The sequence below is a fragment of the Ambystoma mexicanum genome, chromosome 2p, assembly GCF_040938575.1.
Source record: "Ambystoma mexicanum isolate Mex_15411 chromosome 2p, UKY_AmexF1_1, whole genome shotgun sequence".
NCBI classification, from domain to species: Eukaryota; Metazoa; Chordata; class Amphibia; order Caudata; family Ambystomatidae; genus Ambystoma; species Ambystoma mexicanum.
The window spans coordinates 24,197,413-24,219,934 of NC_090923.1; the positions used below are offsets into that span (position 1 = coordinate 24,197,413).

The 22,522-nt window shown below is 45.4% G+C and overlaps 1 protein-coding gene and 3 non-coding genes across 4 annotated transcripts in view; all 4 read right to left on the minus strand.

Moving 5' to 3' along the window:
- The window catches only part of GNL3 (G protein nucleolar 3), a 43,172-nt gene that overhangs the window by 14,886 nt on the left and 5,764 nt on the right, over positions 1 to 22,522 (minus strand). The window contains exons 2-10 of the mRNA XM_069643171.1: positions 16,987 to 17,045; positions 14,738 to 14,878; positions 12,589 to 12,702; positions 12,325 to 12,408; positions 11,891 to 12,026; positions 5,976 to 6,079; positions 5,226 to 5,361; positions 2,443 to 2,530; positions 664 to 838 (exon numbers count right to left, since the gene is read on the minus strand). Coding sequence (XP_069499272.1) covers positions 664 to 838; positions 2,443 to 2,530; positions 5,226 to 5,361; positions 5,976 to 6,079; positions 11,891 to 12,026; positions 12,325 to 12,408; positions 12,589 to 12,702; positions 14,738 to 14,878; positions 16,987 to 17,045 — 1,037 coding nt within the window. The remainder of the gene's footprint in view (positions 1 to 663; positions 839 to 2,442; positions 2,531 to 5,225; positions 5,362 to 5,975; positions 6,080 to 11,890; positions 12,027 to 12,324; positions 12,409 to 12,588; positions 12,703 to 14,737; positions 14,879 to 16,986; positions 17,046 to 22,522) is intronic.
- LOC138568162 (small nucleolar RNA SNORD69) lies at positions 923 to 999 on the minus strand. The gene has a single exon (XR_011302527.1). It is a non-coding gene; the product is annotated as a small nucleolar RNA SNORD69 (small nucleolar RNA).
- LOC138568153 (small nucleolar RNA SNORD19) lies at positions 11,090 to 11,163 on the minus strand. The gene has a single exon (XR_011302519.1). It is a non-coding gene; the product is annotated as a small nucleolar RNA SNORD19 (small nucleolar RNA).
- LOC138568152 (small nucleolar RNA SNORA53) lies at positions 12,999 to 13,238 on the minus strand. Its single transcript, XR_011302518.1, has one exon. It is a non-coding gene; the product is annotated as a small nucleolar RNA SNORA53 (small nucleolar RNA).

Consider the following 22,522-nt stretch of genomic DNA (forward strand, 5'->3'; position numbering starts at 1 on the left):
GAGAAAAACAGACAGCAATGACCCGGTGCAAAAACACAATAAAGGATTCCTGCATTCAATATAAAACCAGGCATTTCTACAGAAAGCACTCAAAGGGCACCAGCCCAGCCGGGCTCGGCAGATTTTCTGCCACATTGGCTCCACTAGCGTTGAAACACCAGGCAAGGCAAGATCAGCGTTGGATCGGAAGTCTTCAGGGTTTCAGACGACGTTTTCAATCATCATTTCCTGCCCTGCTAAAAGTGCATTAGCCGCTATTCTCCCCATTTAAAAAACCAATGAAGCCTGCTGCCATTTAAGCAGGTGCAGCAATTGTTACATGTAGTACAAATGCTGAGATTTTGTACACATTTCTAAAATGGGTAACAGTTTACCATAAACATTTGCAATGTTTTAATAGTTATGTGAACATAACTGATTTTGCAGCAGTTCTCAATTCCGTTACCATTAATGTTTTCCCTTGTTCACCGAAAATAAAAGCCTGTAACATTCTGCAATTTAGGGCATTTTCAGTAGCTCGATTACCTTCAAAGAGAAAACTACACAAAACTGGACTTGTTGACTCTTTGGTAGTCTCGTGATGAATTTAACTGTAGAGCAAATACATATGAACACAATGCATTCAGAGCCTAATCTTGCAGCCTCAAATGCTTGAACGCTTACCTGCTGCTTGCTGCAATGCTTCAGGACAGTGTTGACGGCACTTGCAAGGTCAGACGCTGCAGCATCAGAAGCACTTCGGATACACAGGGCGACCGCACTGTTAGAGGGGGAGGCTATGATGCCCGGACTATCCAACAGTTTGATTTGCTGGTCTAGATCCACTCCTTGCATGCACCTGTGCAGAGGGGCGTGGCAATAAAGAAGATACATTTCACACATCTGGCTGCAGAAAACATTTCCCCAGAAGATGACCTATAACAGCACGACTGTCAGTGTTGGATTGAATGGAGACTCCATGTGGAAAGTCAGTTCCGATGGATCATCATAAGTCATGCGTTGGTCTATGGCAGAGGGGCTGTAGATTGTGTACTGTCAACCATGGCCAAATTCAAACTGGTGCAGTGAACAAAATATACACCTTCACCGCCCACATACACACCCCCCCCCCCCCAACAACTTAAGCAGCTCAAGTTCGGATGTGGCCTGTCGGAGACTGATAAACTGGCTGTCTTTCAACATGTGTGCTCTTATAAATGCATTTAGTATACAGCAAGACATTTCACACTACGAGTGTTAAAACGTACTGCTCTTAAAGACGATGTATAAGATTGAGATTAATACAGACCGACTTAAATTTAGAATCCATCGTAAAGCAAATATTCCATTAGATAAACTGACATTTTAAGTTGAAACCAAAATTACTTGGTCACTTGCATCTACCAAAGATCACAGGTTTGATTAGAATTGTTCAATCAGATGCAGACTGCACCCTTTGCCAGAGCAAGATGAGAATCTGTACTCGCTGCTTTGTCCAGACACCACACATTGCAGGGCTAGTACAGGGGAAATGCTGAATTAAAGAACCGGTTGCATCGTTAGACACACATTAAACTATCTGTGCATTCCGAGACTTTGAACATAGCAAAGCATTCTGTGGAAGGGATAGCCCAGGGGCAACGCATTTGTCTGGGAACCAAGACAAAGCGGTGCAACTCGGGCTCGTATCCAGATCCCGTGCTTAGAAACCACTCGCTTGTATTAAGCGTGTTTTAAATGAACAATAAATACAATAAATAGTATGCTCTGTGGTGACTTCTGAACAAAACACTGCAGCACCAACTTTCATAAGAGCAATGGTGCAAGCAGTGACCCATGCAGAGCGGAGACCACCCCCTGACAATGTAGTGTTAGGAAGCATGCATGCTACAGGAGCAACTCCCATAAATAAGCCTGGCCAGAACCAGCGAGTGGCTTTTAGGCTCCATTCAGCCTATTTGGCATATATGGGAGTTTATAGTTTGTCATGTTCTATTACTAAATGCTGACCGCAGCGCCACTGCCGACTTACAATTGCCAGGAAGTGACCAGCAACTCTCCTCTAGCAGAACGAGCTTTGCCTAACTAGTCTATAAGGACCGACGCCGGTCTCTACTGTCTGTCCTGCTACAGACACTGCTTCTCATGTTTGCATTCCTACTGCCATATGTATGCCATGCTTGGCCCTCAAGTGCCCCAGACTGTAATTTTGTTTAAGTGCTCACAATAGGACATTGGCAGTAATGTTCAGCATCGTCTCTCAATGGTCTGAATCCCTTACTAATAACCGGACGTTCCTAGTTTCCCCACATACTCCGCAAACAGCAACTGAACAACCACTCCCCCATACACACAACAGTCCTCTACATGTCACTCATGTCATGTACATGCAAGTCTGCTTTGCTATTCATTTGCTCTACTCAACATGAGTTCTGGGAAGGATTGGCAATTACGGGTCCTTACTTTGTCGTGCCTCGCAATGGTCCTGCATTGCATGCCCGCATCTGCTTGAGACTATTGATTAAGCTGCTCTTTCCTACGTTTGCGAAACCTAGGAAGAAAAAAGGAGTTGCAAAGGTGATAAGTAGTTAGTCTCCCAGAAAACACTCCAGATACGACAGAGGGTTAACAAAACACCCTGGGGACATGTGGAGCAAAGGCTACAGTGCAAGCCCACCATGAGTGTGGCTTCCCGAGAGAATGCGATGCCAGATAGTCCAATCCTAGCATTAGGGATGGATACATCCACTGGGTAACCCATTACATCAACCTGTTGCCTCTCCACTCCTTAAACCAAAGACCCCAGCCTGTAATGTAAAAAAAAAAAAGTTTTATAAAAAACAGGTTTTTTTTGTAAATGGAGAAAAGGAAAAGCGGGGTGGAGGGCCCTGGGCAGTGGCGGTTCCTATATAATGGGCGAGAGGGCACCAGTCACGTGGCGGAGCCAGCCCAGCGAAACACTGAGCGTTCCCTCCGCTGTTTTTTCCTAGCTGATGAAGCGCTCCTGGGTTGGCTGAACAATCAAAGGGACACATGGTTTCCATTTGACAGTTCAGTTCCACCACACCCTAGGGGTGCCAGCCTTGCATAGCTCATTGTAAATGCTGGCTGGGGAACTGCACGTCTGTATGGGTAGGGAAGTACACACCTGCGCCTCCTCGCACATAGACAGAGCAGGCTGGAGCTGGGGTTTTCAGCACCCACATGCAGGCCCCTGCACGCATGTGCAGGAACCAGGAGCTCTTGCTTCCAGATTCTGGTTAGTGATGCAGCCGCTGGGGAGGAAGCTTCAGGAACAGGGCAGAAGGAAGAAGTTACTTACCTGTAACAGTTGTTCTCAAGCATGCGTCTGGCACGGATTCACATGCTCATGAATATTCCCCGTCATCAGTCTGGGAATCATCGGTAAAGAAAAAAAATCAGTTTCATTTCTGAACTGTTTCTCCTAACAACCAATCACTGGTCTCTACTTCATACTGCCCGCCAGCCAATGACTGTCCTCTACCCAAGCCCCGCCTCTGGCAGCCATCTTCAGATTTGGTAGCACGTAAAGTGGCAGTAGGACCAAGAGAAATGCTGCAGAGGGGTAGGCGGGAGGGTTTCCACGTGAATCCATGCCAGACCCATGCTGGAGAACAGTTACAGGTAAGTAACGTGTTCCTTCTCCAGCATGGGGTCTCCGCCTCACCAGACTCATCTCCAAGCGAAGAGGTTGGACTCCTCCATGAAATCCCTGTCGACGCAGTAGAATCTCGCGAAGGTGTGCGTCGACCTCCACGTAGACGCCCTGCAGATGTCCAGCAGGTGCACACCAGACAGGAACACCGTAGTTGCAGCAATTGCTCAGGTCGAATGGACTCTCGGACGGCCAGGCAACGCTCAGTTTGCCAACCGGTGCCAACCGGAGAGCCACCTCGAAATGGAAGCCTTGGAGAGGGCCTTCCCATGGTTCCCAGATAGCTGCAGGGCACCTACGGGGAGAACGACGCACACCTTCACGAGATTCTACTGCCACTTACATGCTACCAAATCTGAAGATGGCTGCCAGAGGAGGGGCTTAGGTAAAGGGCAGTCATTGGCGAGGGGAGTGGGATTCGGTATGACCCCCGAGACCAGGGATTGGTTGTTAGGAGAAAGACAGTTCAGAAATTAAACAGATTTTTTTCTTTACAGAGGATTCCCAGCGTGACGACGGGGAATATTCATGAGCATGTGAATCCATGCCAGACCCCATGCTCGAGAATAAAAAGGCATGAGAAAATGCCCAAGAGAGGCAAAGATACAAATCTCAGCAAATGTGCTGGGTCGCAGATCCACAAACGGTACCTGGCAAGCTGAAGAGCTAAAGGGGGGGGGCGCGAGGGAATGAAAAACGTGTGCTGTTTTAAGTTGGGGAGGGGGAATACAAGAGTTTGTCCCACTTTGCACCATTTCTGTAAGCAGCTAGGGCCACAACGCAATGGACAAGGTTGTTAAAAATAGAATGGATCAATGAGGCCAAGAATATCTATGTAATGGAATATATCACTGCAACCCTCCATGGGAATAGTGCAGAAATGGAGGTTGAAGGGTTTTACAGCAGGTTTATGTCCCTATGAGGTCTGTGGTTTCGGGGATGGGATGATGGACCAGAGGAAGTGTTATTGAAGGGGTGGAATTCAGCCTGCCACCCCCCGGACAGAGTTCATAGTAATGTGGTGTATCGCCTGTGGGGTCCATTTGTTCTGCTTTCTGTACGTTATTCTTTTGTATCGCACACAAGGGCTGTTTTCCATGTGATCAGGTGGTTTTCGCTGCCTACCAGGAGAGGGGGATGAATGAGACAAGAGTGGTATTTTTTCTTCAGTGATTTGATGCGACTGATTATTTTTCTCTAAAAATAATTTTAAAAAAATAAAACTCTTGAAGAATGTCGTCAAGAGTGCATCCTCCCGACTAGCCACAGAGCATGACAATTATTGGGGGGCTGGGGTGGTGCTGCTACCTTTCAGGCACTCCATTCATGAGGCCTGACTTTAATATCTCCTTGTCAGAGAAATCCTAAACCAAAGTGCATCTTAATGCCTGGTTAGGTCCTACACACGGTAGGATGCCCACCCAAGACCCACCCATGTACCCCTCCCCCCTGCCTCGCCGGGCTCTGAACACTTGTGTACGAGCGCGATATAAATAAAAGATCAATTAGACACTACACGCCAATTCAAACAACTGCAATGTATGCAAAAGTGTAAGTTTGAAGTGCTTACCTACCACCCCTACTTTAAGAGTTTGTTCAGGGGTGGTACAGTATCCGTGCAGAAGAGGCATTAATGTTTCACTTCCGAGGCAGGTGTTGCCTCGCGACACTTCAACGCAACCTTCCTTCATCTTCCGCCTTACCTCCTGCTTCCAAATGAAAGACAGATGAAAATGAGTGGTAATTTAAGCGGCAGTTTCACACATTCCCTCAAGGGAACCACAAGACACTGCCTCAATTGAAAGGTTTCACCAACAGAGGCAACACATTCTGAAATCACATGCTGTTCAACAAACGCAGAGACGATACTAAAAACTAAAATAGTGCGGCAGGTGCACATCATCTGCCCGACCCAACAAATGTTGGAGGTTCATACCAAGTCATCATCTAGTACCATTATCCAGAAATCTTGCTCCAGAATCCGCAAACTCCACAGCTTATCCAAATAATTAATTCAGCAATTTATTGGAAAAATAGTTTTTGGGAATGGGAGGAAGCTTTTTAAAGGGATACGGAAGGATCTGGCACTACCACCACTGCAAGGCTACCGAACATGAGCCATTTTACGCAGGCACTCCCAATCACGAGGGATTCTTAAAGCCCCGATCCCTTTCCCACCCATGAACATGTTAGCCAAGTAACATGACATACACGACAGGCATGGAAATCATGTCTTCATGCGTGTCAAGAGTCACTTTTCCTCTGGCCCCGTGTGTGATTGAGCTCCCAGATAACGCTCCATTCCAAACGCAATGCTCACCGTGCTCCGGTCCTGCAGCTGAGTTGCACATTTGAAAGCAACTGTTGGCAACTCGTCCTTCAGAGACTCCAGCCACTTCCCTAGTATCTCCTTGGGAACCAGATCTGGAAGTGAGACAGTCATTAGCACAACACTCCAACAGTAGGAAAAACGCTAGATGAGAAAAAGATTCCTTCCCTAGTTTCTCACTATTCTAAACATAAAACCACCCATGTGCACCACTTATGTTCCAAGGTCAGGTATTCACACCTATCGCTCCACAGCCCTTCAATATAAAGATATTGATTGTACCCATACAATCACATCACTGACGAACAACTAGAGGGGAGGCGAGATGGGCTGACAAACCACGATCAAGAACATGGGCAGATACAATCAAGTAGCAAGCCAGAGGCTCCAACAAACTGACCCACTTACTAACCCACCTCCCCTTCTAGCTCCTATAACATAACAAATGCCACTACACCAGATATTGGGCCAACCACACTACACAAGAATCAATTCTATGCTCACACCCACCGTCTGAGACAAAACTGTATGCAGTAACCCTGTGGGAGACTACAACAGTCTTCTCTTTGTATTAGCCAACCCAACTATTGGTACAGGTCTGTACTGCAGAAGTTGGTAGAGTGACTGAGCAGCCAGAGTCATCTCAAGAGGGGTAAATGCGAGCTGTAGCATTGAGATCCACAAATACAAGTATACAAACAACACTTACTCTTAAGGTTTTCTAGTAAAATAATGTTTTTCATTTAACGTCAGTTTTAAATAAGCCTTCTTTAAAAAGGGCAACATGAAACAAAAAACAAAAAAAAAACACTTTATAACACTCAGAATCAATATAAGCAAATAGAGATGCTTCCTACACCCTGAGGTGAGTAATTACAGTATTGAAGTTTGAAGTTTATTTTATTTGTAAAGCGCAACCAGGCCCATGGGCAACCGTGCGCATATTCTTAGAAACAAGTTACAATATAAGCAATATACATACATTAATATACACATACATATAATATTCTGAGATATATACAGGCAAGAGCTATATTACAATAGCAGAACTGGTGGAGGAACTTATAGAGTCTGCGTGAACAGCCAAGATTTGGTAGTATTCTTGAAAGTTAGGAACGAAGACTCAGTTCTGATGGAGGTGGGCTGAGTGTTCGAAAGTTTTGAGGCTACGACAGGGAAGCTCGCACCACACGCTTTTTGGAGTTTAAATTTGGGCATGATTGGGCTGTGCGTTTGCGCTGATCTGGTAGGTCGTGAGGAGGTGTGGAGTGTAAGACGAGCAGAGAGATAAGGTGGGGCTTGGTTGTCCAGGCATTTATGAGTCAAGGCTAGAGTTTTCAGGGCAACTCTGTTTTACCGGGAGCCAGCGTAGATCAGATCTGACATCAGAAATGTGAGACCGTCTGGGAATATTGAGAGCTGCCCTTATGGCATTATTTTGTATGGTTTGCAATTTATTGAGGTTGGTCTGGCTAGGTAAAGGGCACTACAATAGTCAATTTTGGACATAATGAGTGTTCTGGCAAGGGTAATGCAGTTATGTGGGTTCAGAAAGGGTCTGCAACTGGTGATAAGTTTACATGTGTAGGCTGCTGCCGACCTTACTGCGTTTGTTTGTCTGTTCAAGGAGAGGGTGGAGTCCAGGAAGACACCAAGAGTTTTAGTGTCTTTAAGAGACCTTGATGACATTCCCGTCAATGTCGAAAGACTTGTAGGCTGGGTCTAGTTTGTTAAGACGTTGAGTTGAACCTAGTACCAGGAGCTCAGTCTTGTCATCGTTGAGGCAAAGTTCATGTTGAGCCATCCAGGCCTGGATGACTAGATGGACATTATTCAAGGTTTTGGTGACGGCTGTGTGATCACCAGTGATGGGGACGAGTATCTGGGTGTCATCTGCATAGTTTGTGTAGGAGACACCCAGATAGTCGAGCACATCAAAAAGGGGTTTGGTGAACACGTTGTAAAGCGTAGGCAACACACAAGAGCCTTGACGGACGCCGCAAAGGATAGGAGAAGGGTCTGCCGATGCTGTGGATGAGAAGACCACCATGGACCTATTAGGAATGAGTGGACCCAGGCGTTGGCAGCGTCTGAGAAGTGGGCCGCGGATTTGAGATGTTGGCAGAGTATTTGGTGGTTAACCAAATCAAATGCCGCGCAGAGGTGAAGGAGAAGGAGGAGCGCTAATTTCCCATTGTCTTTTAGAGTCTCCATCTGTGTTTTTAAATCAATCAGAGCTGTTTCGGGCGGAAGCCAGATTGTCTTAGTCCCAGGAGATTGTTAGATTCAAGATAGTCTTGGATCTGCAGGTAAGCTGCGCGGTCAAGGATCTTGAGCAGGAACGGGACTGTGGTGATCGGTCTGAAGTTGGTCGGTATGTTAGGGTCAAGAGATGGTTTTTTAAGTAGTGGGATCACCCAGGCATCCTTGAGGTTGTCAGGGACTATACCTGTTTTGAAGGAGGCATTTATGAAAGCTGTAATGAAGGGAGCTAGGTCGTGAGAGGCTTCCTTAATGATAGGCGCCGGGCAGTTGGAAGGCTTGAGGTAATTTTGGTTTGGAGAGTGGCAATTTTGGCCAAGAGTGCTGCCTGAATATTGGTACACCAATCGTTGTCTTTAGGACAGGTGTCGGGGGGGGGGGGGGGGGGGGGGCTGCAGGCGTCTCAAGTTCCTTGAGAATTTTGAACAATTCAATTCCTCAGTGTTGGATTGTGCTGATAAAATAAGGTTGTTGTAGGAGTATTTTTAGCCTGGAATATAGCTTCTTTATAGTTGAGAGTAGCTAAGAAAAGACTCTCTGCAAGACGTTTCTCTTTGCGTAACACTCTGGGCTGTGGTGTGAACCACGAGTTAAGGTGCGCATGTTGTTTAGGTCTCCTAAGTTTGAGCGGGGCGATAGAATTTATAGCTGCAAGCACTGTCTGGTTGTAAGTGTCGGCTAAGATAGTAGGGTTCGAGCAAGAGTGTGACGTTATTGAGAGCGGGGAGGATGAGCGGAAGTAACTTTGCGGGGGTTGTGTTCTTTTTATTTCTAGTGGGAGTAGCTGGAGCGACGGGAGGTGTAGGTAAAGGAGTTGCTTCAATGTTAAAGGTGATATGGTGGTCGGACCAGGTGCATGGGGCGTTAGATAGCAAGCTGATGTTGCAGTTGGTGTCGCTTAGCCAGTCTAAGGATCGCCCTTTGATGTGAGTGGGTTCTTGTAAATGGTGTGAGAAACCTAAAATCGGTTAGGGTGTTGGCCAGGTCAAGGGCCGCAAGGTCATTTAGGTCTTGGTAGCCTAGATTGAGGTCTGAGGAGGATGGTTTGCGAGTTAGTTTTCGCTTTGTCAAGAACTAATGAGGTAATGTCGTTCACAAATGATGAAGGGGGGCCAGGAGGTCTATATATTAGATGAATTGGCATTATATATCATTTTTTGTACTTGGTAAAATTGAGGTTGTGGAAAAGGTTAGGGAAGGAAAAAAGGTTCTCAAGAGCATGTGAGCACTTTTCAATCTCCCAATGAAGTCAATATTAGACCTTTCCCAGCGATACAATTAAACATATGCCCCACCTATGAGGGACAGTTAGACTCAATGGGTCAAGAGTCTGCAGGGAGCCAGGACAGCCAAAGTGACTAGAGAAGCTCTGGAGAGGACGACTACAGCCGGAGTAGTCGTCCTCTCCAGAGCTTCTCTAGTCAATTCAGATAAGCAGTTACATCACTGCAGCAGGGCTTCACCAGGCACGCCAAGGGTCCAGGAGGATGCAGCAAGTTTCTCTTCACAATTCCTTCGGCGGATGTTTCGTCCAGTGGTCGCCTCTGCCTTCAGTCCAAGAAACCTCTTTTATTCAAGTTTCTCCCATTCATGTGCAGCCTAGCTGTCACTCACACAGCAGGGAGGCTGTACTGCTAGGACAGGCAGCCAATAAGCACTTGGTACATTCACGTAACTAAGGACATGGAGTTTCGGGCACCTGCCTCGCTTCCTGCCCTGCCAAACACACTGGAGCCGAGCTGTAGGCGGGTTTCAGCACTGAAGCCCGCCAAGGCAAAAGGGTTAAACCTGGTTTGGCGTGCAGAGTAAAACCCAAGAAAGACCTCAAAAGAAAAAAAGGCGAGAGACGGGGCCATTTTGACAAAACGGCACCCATGGGTGCACTACTGCAGCAGCCAGTGGTAGAAACGCACAATGGTAGGAAAATCAAACCACTGCCACCAGCCATTTAAAGTTGTGAGGGTAACAAAAAATGTTACACGATTAAGCAAGAAAAAGGGGCAAAAACAGATAAGTAAAGCCAATTTCACTTTACTCTTGGGAACAGTAGTTCACCCAAGAGAAGGTATTTAAACCATAGGAGAACTCCAAAGGGCTTACTGCACTGAAGTTGCGGTGCGTCACCATACAAAAGTAGTTTGTTAGACCCCAAAAAACAGAGTCCACATCAGATCAAAATACGTGAGTAAAAGGTCACTCATTCCAGGATAAAAATTTAAATTCCTAGCACTAGTCCAGCATAAGAGTTGGGGGTCTTTAAGGTTGAAGGGAATTAGCACAGAAATGAGAATTCTCTGTAACAGATGGTTAGAAGCACACCTGGAATGAACCACCTCACATAGCCCATAAAACCATCCACACCACATGCACACCCCAAGACATCTGAGTCTTACAGCTACGTCCACCCGTGACTCACGATCCCTTATGGACACTAATCAGTGCGCACAACCCACCCAACTTCATACAACACACAAACACCAGCACATACCCGACCAAGTATTACATATATGGTCACAATGCACAGGGCCTTCCGCACCAACTCCAACATCCAAAACAACTTCCACAGACGCAAGTCCCTCTTGGTTCGGAACCTACCCTCTCATCCCATCTTCACTAACCCCCCCAAACCGCTTTCTTGCAGAGCCACGCGAGCGCCTGGAGACTGCCCCTGGGTGGTAGCGGTAAAACATAACATGCAGACACTAGTTCATGACCTTCACTTTCACGTTAAATCGTAGCCAAATTCAACGTTTTCTAGGAGGCGCCAAGAGCCATGAGAGCAGAAGGCCTACCCAAGCATTCTGCACACCACCAGGAAATAATGACCACCAGTTAGCACAGCATTATAGTGAGAGATCAGAGTTGGATCTGACAGTCTTCAGCAGTTTCTCAGACTGAGTTGCTTTCATCATCTCTCTCAAAATGGCTAACAGTGGTTCCAACATACCAGTCTCATTGCCCACCCATAATCAAGAACCAACGTACTGTACCATTCAGAAATGGGAAAATATGAAGTCTGGTTTATCCAGTCACAGGGAAGCATGGATTTTGGGCACACTGGATGATGTGCCAATACTGTCAGTTTAATGGACTATGGCAATTAAATTCCTATCTGCTATCCTGTGGTACACACAACAGCAACACTCAAGACTAGGAACTCATAAGTACTATGGGCCAAACTATGAACAGGATTATTTATTTTACAACACAGATGATTACAAGCATGGTCGATTCTGATCAATTCTCCGAAGCAATCGTCTCATCTGCAATGCACAATTTCAGCTCACAATCATTTGCAGCCTTTTCTGGTTGCTGGTTGATCAAAGAACACCCAACTGCTGCACTACTGCCTCCTCTGCAATACTCTTTTCCAGCTACTGTACCCAATGTGTTTGGTTCTGTATCCCATGTAATGATGTAATGCGCCCGATACCCCAGGGTCTGGCGCGCGCTATATAAATAAAGAAACAAACTAGCTAAGACCCACCGAAATCCCTACACCCACAATAAGCATGAGCTTCAATTTGTCCCCTTCAGTTGCTCATTCATTCTGCTTAAATCAGTTTGTCTGCTAGAGATCTGAAATGCTGTTCATGCAGCGCGAATGATACATTAGAACCCAAAAATAAAATAAACTCACTTACCAATTTTATTCAATATCAGGACAAGTTTTTTGTTTCCAGATGCATGTAAAACCGCCTGCTCCACCTGTGGACACCGGCTACTGAGAGGATCTCTGGCATCAAGCACCTCCAGGACCACATCTGCTTCCTTAATCACCTAAAGAGAAGTGCCTGGTCAGCCACTATCACAACCTCTTAACTTCCCGCACCCACAGCTGAATATTCCAAAGGAAAACCGAGAGCTACCCAATGGCAGAAGAGCTCATGTTAGGAAAAAAGTCCTGTGCGCCTGTACAGTGGAGTAGCTACTGGATGGACGAGTTTGGTAGCTCTGTAGGGAAGGAAGCGTGTGCATGAATCATTGGAAACACTGTAGTTAATGCCCCAAGCCTGGCTATGGAACCCCGACCTTCTGGAGACAGTTCAAGTAGTTTTATGGTGCCCTCAGAACACACCTTTCTCAGCTCCCGGCAGAAGGTGGCTGGAGAATGCTTATCATGTATCTGGCTAGACTTGGACGGCTTCTTCGCAGCAGAATCCTGAAACCAAAACAAACAAAGCATATCAGCCAACGAGGCAGGACATCTGCTGCCAACCCCAAAAACATACCAGGGGAACCAGTGGTCTTTATTAAGAACAGGGATGTCATTTGAAACGGACAAGCTTATTTTGTTAAGCTTTCACAGTAAAAGGCATAAGAATACATGAACGTAACATACCACTTTTTCCGGCTGTTTTTTCGCTGTGGGTTCTTTCTTGTTCGCCTTCTCCTTCCTTTTCTTTGCCTGCTCCTTCTGCCGATCAAGCTTTTGTTGTTGTTTTAGCTCTTCGAGCTAATAGAAAGAAAAACACCAAGACGCCCTGTTAACAAAAACAGGAAGACATGGAACACATGAAATTTAACAAACAATACTGCAGCACAATCCCCAAGTGGTGCAGTAACGTGCTTATAGTTGATGGCGCCACACATGCTTGTGTGAATTATAGTGATAGCAGTTTATGGAATCATATAACAGTAATAAATACACAACTGTGGCAAGTGCAGACAAATGTTCACGCGCTACTGCACACGCAAGCTCTCTGGGGGCCGTTTCTATTTTATGTAAAGTGAGTTAGGGCGAAGTATTAGACTGTCTGCACACCAGCCAAGTCTCGATAGCAGGTAACGGACACAATGCTGCAGCCGCGTCTATCGGAACATAAAAGGCTAACGTGCAGGTATATTACTCTCACATGCCAATGACTCAAGCACCTTTGACTGTACAACCAAAATAAGTTGCTGAATACCAACTGGCTGGAAATTGGAGAGAATCTACAAGAACTCAGCACAGATAAGACATTCACAAAGATGGATCTAAGGAAGCATGTGGGCCATTTCCAGCGTTCAAACTGAACGTGCGACATATTTACTGACGGAAGAGACCAACATAGTATCAAGTAATATGGTATCGAACAGGCTTGGAAACACACAGCTTATGGCAAGCTAACTCACAATTCAAAACCAAACCAGCATTTATACATCTTGTTTACAGTAGATCTGTAGCACTGCAACCGAATGAAATTCAAACAAATTGTTAATTTGGTGTTGAATCCTTAGTTTATTGGTAATACTGATTACTCCTAGTCAACCACTGTACTTTGATTGGCAAAGCTCCTGTCATGGAGGCGGGGGTTGGTGCTTCAAGTGTTCTGCGCATCCGCCTAGCATGGACAATACCTCCCTCAACCCACAGTTTTTCCACGTAGGATCACGGGGCCTAAAATCCACCACTCTCGCTGCGATGAGGAGGGTAGCAGATACTGCGATGAAGAAGAGTAAAGAGGATTACCGGTAACAAGCATTACCTCCATGTCACTTTCCCCAAGTGCCCTTTGAAAAGTATCTAAAGGTATTCCTGTGTGCTTTGGTTTATTGTGCCAAGTATTTAAGCGTGTGTAAATATAATTAATCTATATTTTATATAAACGGATTTGTAAGTGATTCTTTGATGTGCATTACCAACTAGGTTCAATGGGTTTGGTGTCTGAATGTAGGTAATGCTTGCGGAAAACTGAATGAAAAAAGTGACTGCATATGCGTTTAAAGTTACATTTGATCATAAAGAGCACAACTCGCCCATATGTGTTGGCAGCATACCTAGTCAAAATACCCCTGCTTCCCCCCAAACCCTACCTTACATGCCCTATTGCCTCCTGGTCAACGGCAACCCTACAGTGTCAGATGGGTCCCTATAACGCAGGTTGGATCCAACGACGCAGGGTACCCTTTTCTTTTAATTTTTTTGTTTCCGTTCCCCAGCTCCCATGCAGAGGAAACGGGACAACCCTGCAACCCCCAAGGCCAAACATGCCTAACATGGGGAGCAGGGGACAACCCTGCTCCACATGTTTGGTATATTTTATTTTTTAAAAAAAAACTAAAAAAAAACAATAAAAAAAATAAAATAGATGAAATCGTACTGGCCCAAATCGGGCAAATGTACTATTCGATCAATTATAATCAGTCAATTGGGTCAATACCAGTTCAATGTACTTAGCTACAGCTCACATCTTCCTCTTATGATAAGCATGACTGCTCTGCCACTCTAGTAAGGTTCCTGAGTAGTACAGACTGATACTAAGTTGGGGGATCTACAAACCACTGGGATCGTTTTGTAAAGTCTACTGAACAGTGGATTTTGGGAAACCTGCTCTAAAACCCATCTTGGGAGTAAATAGAAAATAGGACTTTTACATTTAATCTGCCCAGCCCTAGGATCTGCCTGCAAAGGGAAATCACCAGCTTTAGCTCAGGCCTCACGTTGAGCAGCACACACAGGGAAGTGCCAAATACCATTACAACCCTGGCTATGTAAAGTAGTGTCTCACCCGCTGCTTTCTCAACGCAGCATCTCTCAGGACCTCTTCCTTGAAGGGAGCATCATTTGGAATTCCAGGATCTTTCTTCACCCTTTTGGGGCCCCCCTTCTTCTTGGCATCTTTTCTGAGTTTTCGGTTGTGTTCTTTTACCTGCAATCAAAAACAAGCTGGCTTAATCCTGCAATTAACAGTTTAGCACCACCACTGCTGCCGTAAACTGTTTGGCTGCGTAGGGGCAGTTCAACTACCGACGGCCAAATCAAGGCCTAGGCTTTGTGCTCACAAGTGTGCATTTGCATGGTTTAACTTCATAAGTCATGCGTTACAGAGCTTGTGTCAAATTCTTTAATGGCTCCGACATGGCCATTAAAGACAGACCAGGTTTCAAGTTTTGCTCGACAGCAACATCACTAAAGACAGCATATTTTCCTTAAAATTAATCATAGTTGGGGATGGACGACCAGCTCAGAAACCAGAATCAAATCATGCTTACCCAAGGTTCGATTTGTCTAGTGAAATAAATAAAATGACCGTGACAGGTTTTTCGTCTATTTAGAATGTTTTTCCTGCATTCAATCTCAACTTTGACGTCGGTTGATGGGATTCAAACTTTTAGGGTAAACCTGGTTAAAATTGATTTAAGCCACAAAACTGTACCGAGCACATATTATGAAGCAAGATGTGGGCTCGGACTAGTTTTGTGGCTTAAATCAAGTGATAAATAGCTTCCATAAATTTCAAACGCTTTGTGGCCATGGAAATAAATATTAGTTTGAGGTGGCGGCCCTGCGCAAGGAAGAGTGGCACTCAGTTCCCAGTGCTGCACGCGCAACTGCTTCAGCAGCAAGCACCAGGCAACCACTGTAGGTTCATTGCGGGCAGCGTGGAGGAAGCTGAGCTTCCATTGGGAGTACTGCGGCATAAAAGGAAACCAGAGGAAGTGCCAAGGACAAAGCAGCATCGACAGATGATGGAATACAGTGGCTCTTTTCTGTACATTCCTAAACTGGGCAGATCAGAAGGGAGGGGCAACACACCCAGCCTAGGGAGGGGGCAGACGAGTTTCCCAATGCGGAGCATCAAAATAGATCCGTACATTTTGCCCTTCAAGTAGACTGCCAGCTCGTTTATATTAAATGCCTTCATGAGTATTGTGCCAACGGGTAAGAAGGTAGCTTGCTGTAGCCCCTTACAAGAGCCTGTTACCGCCGTTATGCAATAAGACAGATAACTAGCCAGTGGGTACAAAGGATCGACTCTTTAAATAAAAGCATGCACTGTTACACACAAATAACTGCTTCAGGTTGCAGCCATCCATGCTTCCGTCTACATCCCGCACCATCCAGTGCTAGTTTACTTTAATAAATCCAATCCTGGGACTGCGCTGATGGCCCACTGTGTATGGGATTATATTCATACTCCAGCTCAAAGCAACAAGTTAACGCAAATGCTAAGCCCATCACCCAAATGCATTATAGCCATCATAAGATGAGCCTCGCCTAACCGCACTTCACATACTGTGCATCTTGTACTCTGTGCTATCTATAGGAAATTGTACTCCAGCGTGTCCACAAAGAGACTATTGAAAAGGCGCATTACCAGCAACACTAATGTTGCTTCTTCGTGTTTCACTATGCCATCAAGTTGTTTTGCTGCGAGGCTGTAAAGGGCACCAGGGTAAGCCATGTGAAACTGGACTAAGCGTTACTTTGACAGCCGGCTTCGCTTCGTTAATGCCTAACGGGCTCCTCCACCATTTCCTGGGTAGAGGGAGAAGGCTTTCCTGTGCACATGAATGGTTACCATGTTGGCTTCACCCAGTGAGCATCAGGCAGCAGAGCAGGAAGAAGAGATTTAAACGTGCGCCACAGATGGCAAGAAATGGAGGGCAACCATCTTAGAAATATGAATATGAAATTGAAAATTCTGTCGGTTTTATAACATTTGGGGTTTACTACTGTGTTATACACGGTGCATGGATATATTGTATTGTATGATGTGAAAAGTTTGTTAAAGTATACCCTAATTAAAAAAAATATGGGTTATAGTTAAAGGGAGAACTGTGATGTGTTCCAGACAAGTTATTTTGAAACCTTTCTCACTCTGCTGCCGATATGCGCTAAGTCAGCCCTTGGAAATTAGGCGCCAAACAAGCAGCACTGGATGCACCACTGTGATGCACCAAAAGGAACGTTCAGTTTACATCTAGCATTAGAATTCCACAGCAAAGGCAAAAAACACGATCCTAGAAGCATTACCTTTTTCTGGATTTTAAATCGTTTTCTGCAAGTCATGCGTTTACTGCCGGACTTCAACTCTGTGGAGCAAAAATAGGAAAAAGTTTAAGTTGGATCAACATATAAAGACTCGAAGCAAGAAACTGCTTAAAGATAAAAACTCGGACCAAACAAGTATTCCACTATTAAGAAAGCTAAAGTTCAGACAAACACCATACTCCTTTGGACCCTTCACCCACTAGGACACCAGAAGAACCAGACATAGCAACAACATGTGGTTTAAAATTGCTGGGAACTATTCAACTCCTGGTTCTAGCCAGGAAGAGAGTGGTTAGCGGACACCAACAGCTAGCAGGCACGAATTTTTTCTACTTTAACCAACCGATGGCCTTTCCAATACACCTGTCCAACATAAAGCGTGTCCGAGGATTTGAATGCATATGTTGTGCATTTGGAAATCACTTGGAAGACATTTAAAGCATAATAGAGCACGTGATTATGTTAGGATGGGGGAAGCCCCCCACTCCCACTCTCCAGGCGCTTTAAAGTAAGGCGAGATGCATTTGAGGCACCAAGGAGCCAGCGAGAGGGACGCCTCCCCGTCCAGCAGGTATAACCAATCATAGGTGTAACTACATCATGTGGCCCTAGGCGCGGGAGGCATCGCCTTTTTGCGTAGAGATTAGTAATCCTAGGTAGAAGGGAAGGCTTGCGCGGAGATGCAGCATTACATGCACTAGGCCCAAATTCACAAGGTTACAGAAGTCTCCAGTCATTCCAGAGCACCCAAGAGGACAGTTTGCGCCCGCCCCACCCCCCCCGGACACACTTTCTCCATTGTTCTTGAATCCCTCCCACCACTGTTTCTCCATTGTTCTTGAAAGCGTTGCAAAGATGCGTCTTTCACCCAAGAGGAATATGCCCTACAAAGCCGCAATCAGGGACCAGCCCCTGGTGTACACGTTATCTCGCATTGGCCAAAGCACGACCCGGCCCATTCCCGGGTGACCACGAATTATAGCCCATATAACTGACTAAACCCCAAGATCCTCAAATTCCAAGACACCAGATGCCTTTTTTTTAAAAAATATATATATATATTTATACTCACAGGTACAGTACATAGGTAGTCACATCAACTGGCTCTTCATACATATTGGCTCCCTTTCCCAACAAGCTTACATACTGTGTTAATCCACATTACCGTCATCGTCCTCCATCGCACTGTTGGCAATATATTGTCTGCATCTATCCCAAATATTCCTGGGTAGCATTGCAGGAAGCATTGATTCTATACACATTTATTTGTTATCATTCGCCCAGAGCATATCCTTATTCCAGTCATCTCTAGTGGGTGGGTTATTAATTTTTCACTTCAGTAGTATAGCCCTTTTGCTAATAAACCAAAATGTAATAACTTCCTCCATGTAGGGTTCATTTTCTCTGTGGCTCCTAGCAGGCATAGTGTCGGGGACCATTCTATAGGTAGGTCTGCCATTGCATCTATCACATTACGTACGTCTTCCCAGTATTCTCCCAGGTGAGTGCACGACCAGAACATGGACAGTGTCAGCGGTCTCGCACCTGGGACATGAACTATCTGCTGTTGGGAATATGCATTTCAATTTGGCCGGTGTGTAATGTATCCTATGATTTTGTAGTGTATCAGCTTACATCGTGCGTTGCATGAAATAGGTCTCGTTAGACCGCACACTTGAGCCCATTGATTGTCAGTGACAGGGTGGGTGTCCCAAGTCTAGTTCCCACTTCTCCCTGGCCCCATGCATTATCGGGGTACGGGTAGCAATTATGAACTTGTATAGCGTCAAGGCTGTTATTTTCCCTTTCTCTGCCGCGAACATGTATCCCAGCCCAAGGTGTATTGCTGGTTCGGAGGGGAGCGTCTTCCACACCTTTGCAATGGCAGATCACATTTGTATATATAGTGCAGTCTTTGGTTCGGCCCATCACCCACTATTGTCTTATCCACATCCCAGGTCATAAATTTCTTATCGGGAAACATATCGCAATTGATTGAAGCACTTGGCACCCCAGTGCGTAGCAACCTCCACATCAGGGGAGGAATGTAGCGGGCATCCCAAAGTGGCATGTTAGGGTGATATAGCGTGTCTAATCCTTGTGTTTTGGCTATCTTGGTCCATGCCGTTCGCATCACCAGTGCCAGGTCTATATCTGACGTATAGTGCGCTTGAGCAGGAAGGTAGTAAATCTCGAAATCTGGTGCAGGTATCCCTCCCAACTTAGTTCTGGCTATACCGTCCATATCAGCGATGTGCATGCCCTTTTTATTTTTGAGAATATTGTTCTGCCTGGCCATACCGAATAAATAAAAGTTGACAGTATTATGATTAGAGCGATCTTACCCATCATCGACACTGGAGGGGACCTCCAACGTTGCATTTTAACACAGAGCATCTGCTAGAGTCTCATAATTAAATGCACGGGATAGCTGGGCTGTTCTTGCCACATGTAACCCAACGTATGTGTACAGGGCTCCAAAGGTTTCCATGGTATTTCACCGAAGTATGTTGCTTCGCTGGGTTTTTTAACCGATATTTTATGAAAAAACCCACCAATTTTTTAAAAAATGAAAGGGGGGGTATCCCCCAACCTACATTTTCTTTAAATTTGCATTTACTCCCCAACATATATAATTGCGGTAAAAAACCCAGTGAAAAAACATCCCGCGATGAATGGACATCATACCCTCCAAAGGAGTTCCGGTAGGTGGATCGTTGTGTCGGTAAGGGGAACATTTCACATTTAGCAGTGTTTAGCTTCAGGCCCGAATACTCTCCAAACATTTTTACTACTGCCAGTACCCTGCCGACACCAGGTGGCCTTTGACCACCAACCGCAAAGTAAAATGTCCTGAAATGCTCAAAAAGGATGGACCGGGCACATCGTTGAGCGATAATTGTGCGATTTGTATTGCAAGGTGCTGGAAGGAATACATTAATAGTTCAAAACGAGGGTGGACCTTGGAGACTGATGGCGCGGACGGAGTGAGTGTGCCTCAGAACCTCCTGTGTGCGTCTTCAGGCCTGCCAAGTGCACGGTACGAGTAATAAAACAAGCTGTATAGTAGGAGTAGAATTCATTTGTTTTCTGACCTTCCAACGCGAGAAGAGCCCCGCAGCACCCACATGATGGAAGACAGACAGACTGGCACCAATAAACTGCCATCCCTTACGGATAAAGGTGGTACCTGTATAGTGTCCTTCCAAACAGCAGTTTACTGTATGTATTGCATCATTCATAAAAATGTTTTGCTTTATAAGACTCTGCTTGTACTACTTTTGGGCAGAACTTTCTTAGCAGCAGAGTTCTTTGCGGATGTTTAAGTAAGAATTGGTGCAGTCACACTGTGAGAGACTACACTTATCTGCTTGGTATTAGGTAAATCACCTTTTGGTTTAGGCCTGTACTACACAAGTTGCTGGTGTGACTGAGTAGCTAGGCCCATCTCAAGAGGGGTAAAATGCGAGCTGTAGCAATGAAATTCGCCAATACAAGTAACACTTAGACTCAAAGTTTCAGTTATATATAATTATTTAACATGACATTTTAAATAAGCATACTTTAAAAAAGGCAATTCGTGTAACAATAAAAATCAGAACTAGTTGGCGGATAATCTTCATGCACAATTCCTACACCCTGAGGTGACATCAATCACAAGGACAGTAATGGCATTTATGTATTACATTAGTTACTGTGTGGATTCTGAGGCTGCAGAAGGGAAAGAAAAAGGTTTAACAGGTTCTCAGTATATGTGAGGTCAACTAAATCACCTAATGAAATCTAGACAAGCCTTTCCAAGCAATAACAGTCTAAAACAAGTGACCACCTATGAAGGACAGCAATATCCGCCCATGAGGGACAGCAATATCAAAGTCAAAGGGCTGGAAGAGTCTGCAGGGAGCCAGGATAGCCAAAGTCAATTGGAACACAGTCTATGAAGAAGAGGCACTTAGATAAAAGTCTTGCACAAAGTTAGTGTTTGTAGAAAATAACTTATAGGGTCACAAGCTGTTAAGCCTGTGAAAGGAGAGTTGGAATCAACTCTCAAAGTAAGCCAATGCAAATCTCAACTGAGAAGAGCACAGCTACAAGAGAAAGAGGTACGTACCCCAAATCTAAACAGTACCTCTGGTTTGAGGAAGTGCTCCAGCTGAATTATGTCATGTTACAGTAGTGCAGACCCTGTGTTCCTGAGCCTCAGTCGTGGGGACAAGAGGGAGGACGTCTTGAGGGCTCATTCTGCGGCAGTTTGGGGGTTGTCGGCAGCTACAGTTTTTTTTTCAGTTCAGCAGCACGTTGGGGTTTCAGCGCTTAGTTAACGGCACTGTCGCGGAACTCGGTTGGACTTCCTTCACTTATTTGGCCCTGCACTCTGGCGAGGGGACTAGAGCTCTGGTCATCCTGCTTCTGGGGGGTCTTTAAGAGACTCCTGGAGCTTCTGGCCGGATTTCAGACATTGCACCCGACTGCACATTTCTCGGCCCCTGGAACTCTGTTCTTGCAGCAGCGCATAAAAGAAGAGCCAATCAAGGAAGATGGTCCAGTGGAATTCTGTCGAATTGAAAAAGGAATTTCAGCACAGCAACAGGGCACACCTGGCAATTCAAAGGTCCAAGAGGACGCAGCAAGCTTCGTTCACGGTTTCGTCGGGTGTTTCTCCCAGTGGATCGACTGTCTCTAATCCCAAAACCCTCGCCTTTTGAGCAGGTTTCTCCCATTCATGCACAGCCTAGGATGGCTGCCCTGAAAGGGCAGACACCCAATCAGGATTGGTTGTATTCAGGCATTCTTAGAGATAAGGACAGGGCACGGGAGTTTCGGGAACCTCCCTTACATCCTGCCTTTCCAGACACATTGGAGCAAGAGGCAGGCTTCAGATCGCCAAAGGCAAGAGGACAAAGGGCTTAAACCTGGCTCAACGCACGGACTAAAACCCAAGAAAGACCTCAAACAGAAAACGGGGGCCATTTGGACAAAATGGTCACCCATGGGTGCTGTACTGCAGCTGAGGATTCAGCCTGCAGTATAAAAGCAGTGGTAGGAAAATTAAACCACTGCCACCAGCCATTTAAAAGTAGTGAGTGTAACATAAAAATGTCACATGAGAATCTAAGATAAGGGGCTACTAGGTAACCACCCCAGCACTCCACATAAGATGGGGTGTGCTGGACCTACAAAGAGAAAAAGGTAAGTCAATTTCCCCTTTATGATTCTTGGGAACTGTAGTTCACACACGAAAGGTATTTAAACTGTATTGAGAAATCTAAAAGGATTTCTCTGCGACACTGCACTAAAAGATGCTGTGTGTCACCATACACAAAGTAGATGACTATAGAGTTTGTCAGACTCCAAAGCACATAATACAAATCGGGTCAAAACACATGATAAAAAGGTCACACGCAATCCAAGGTTAAAAATAAAAGCGCTTAAATCCAGCAAAAGAGCTAGGGGTCTCTAAGGTTGAAGGGACTTAGCACAGAAATTATAATTCTCCCCAACATTGCTCTCATATGCG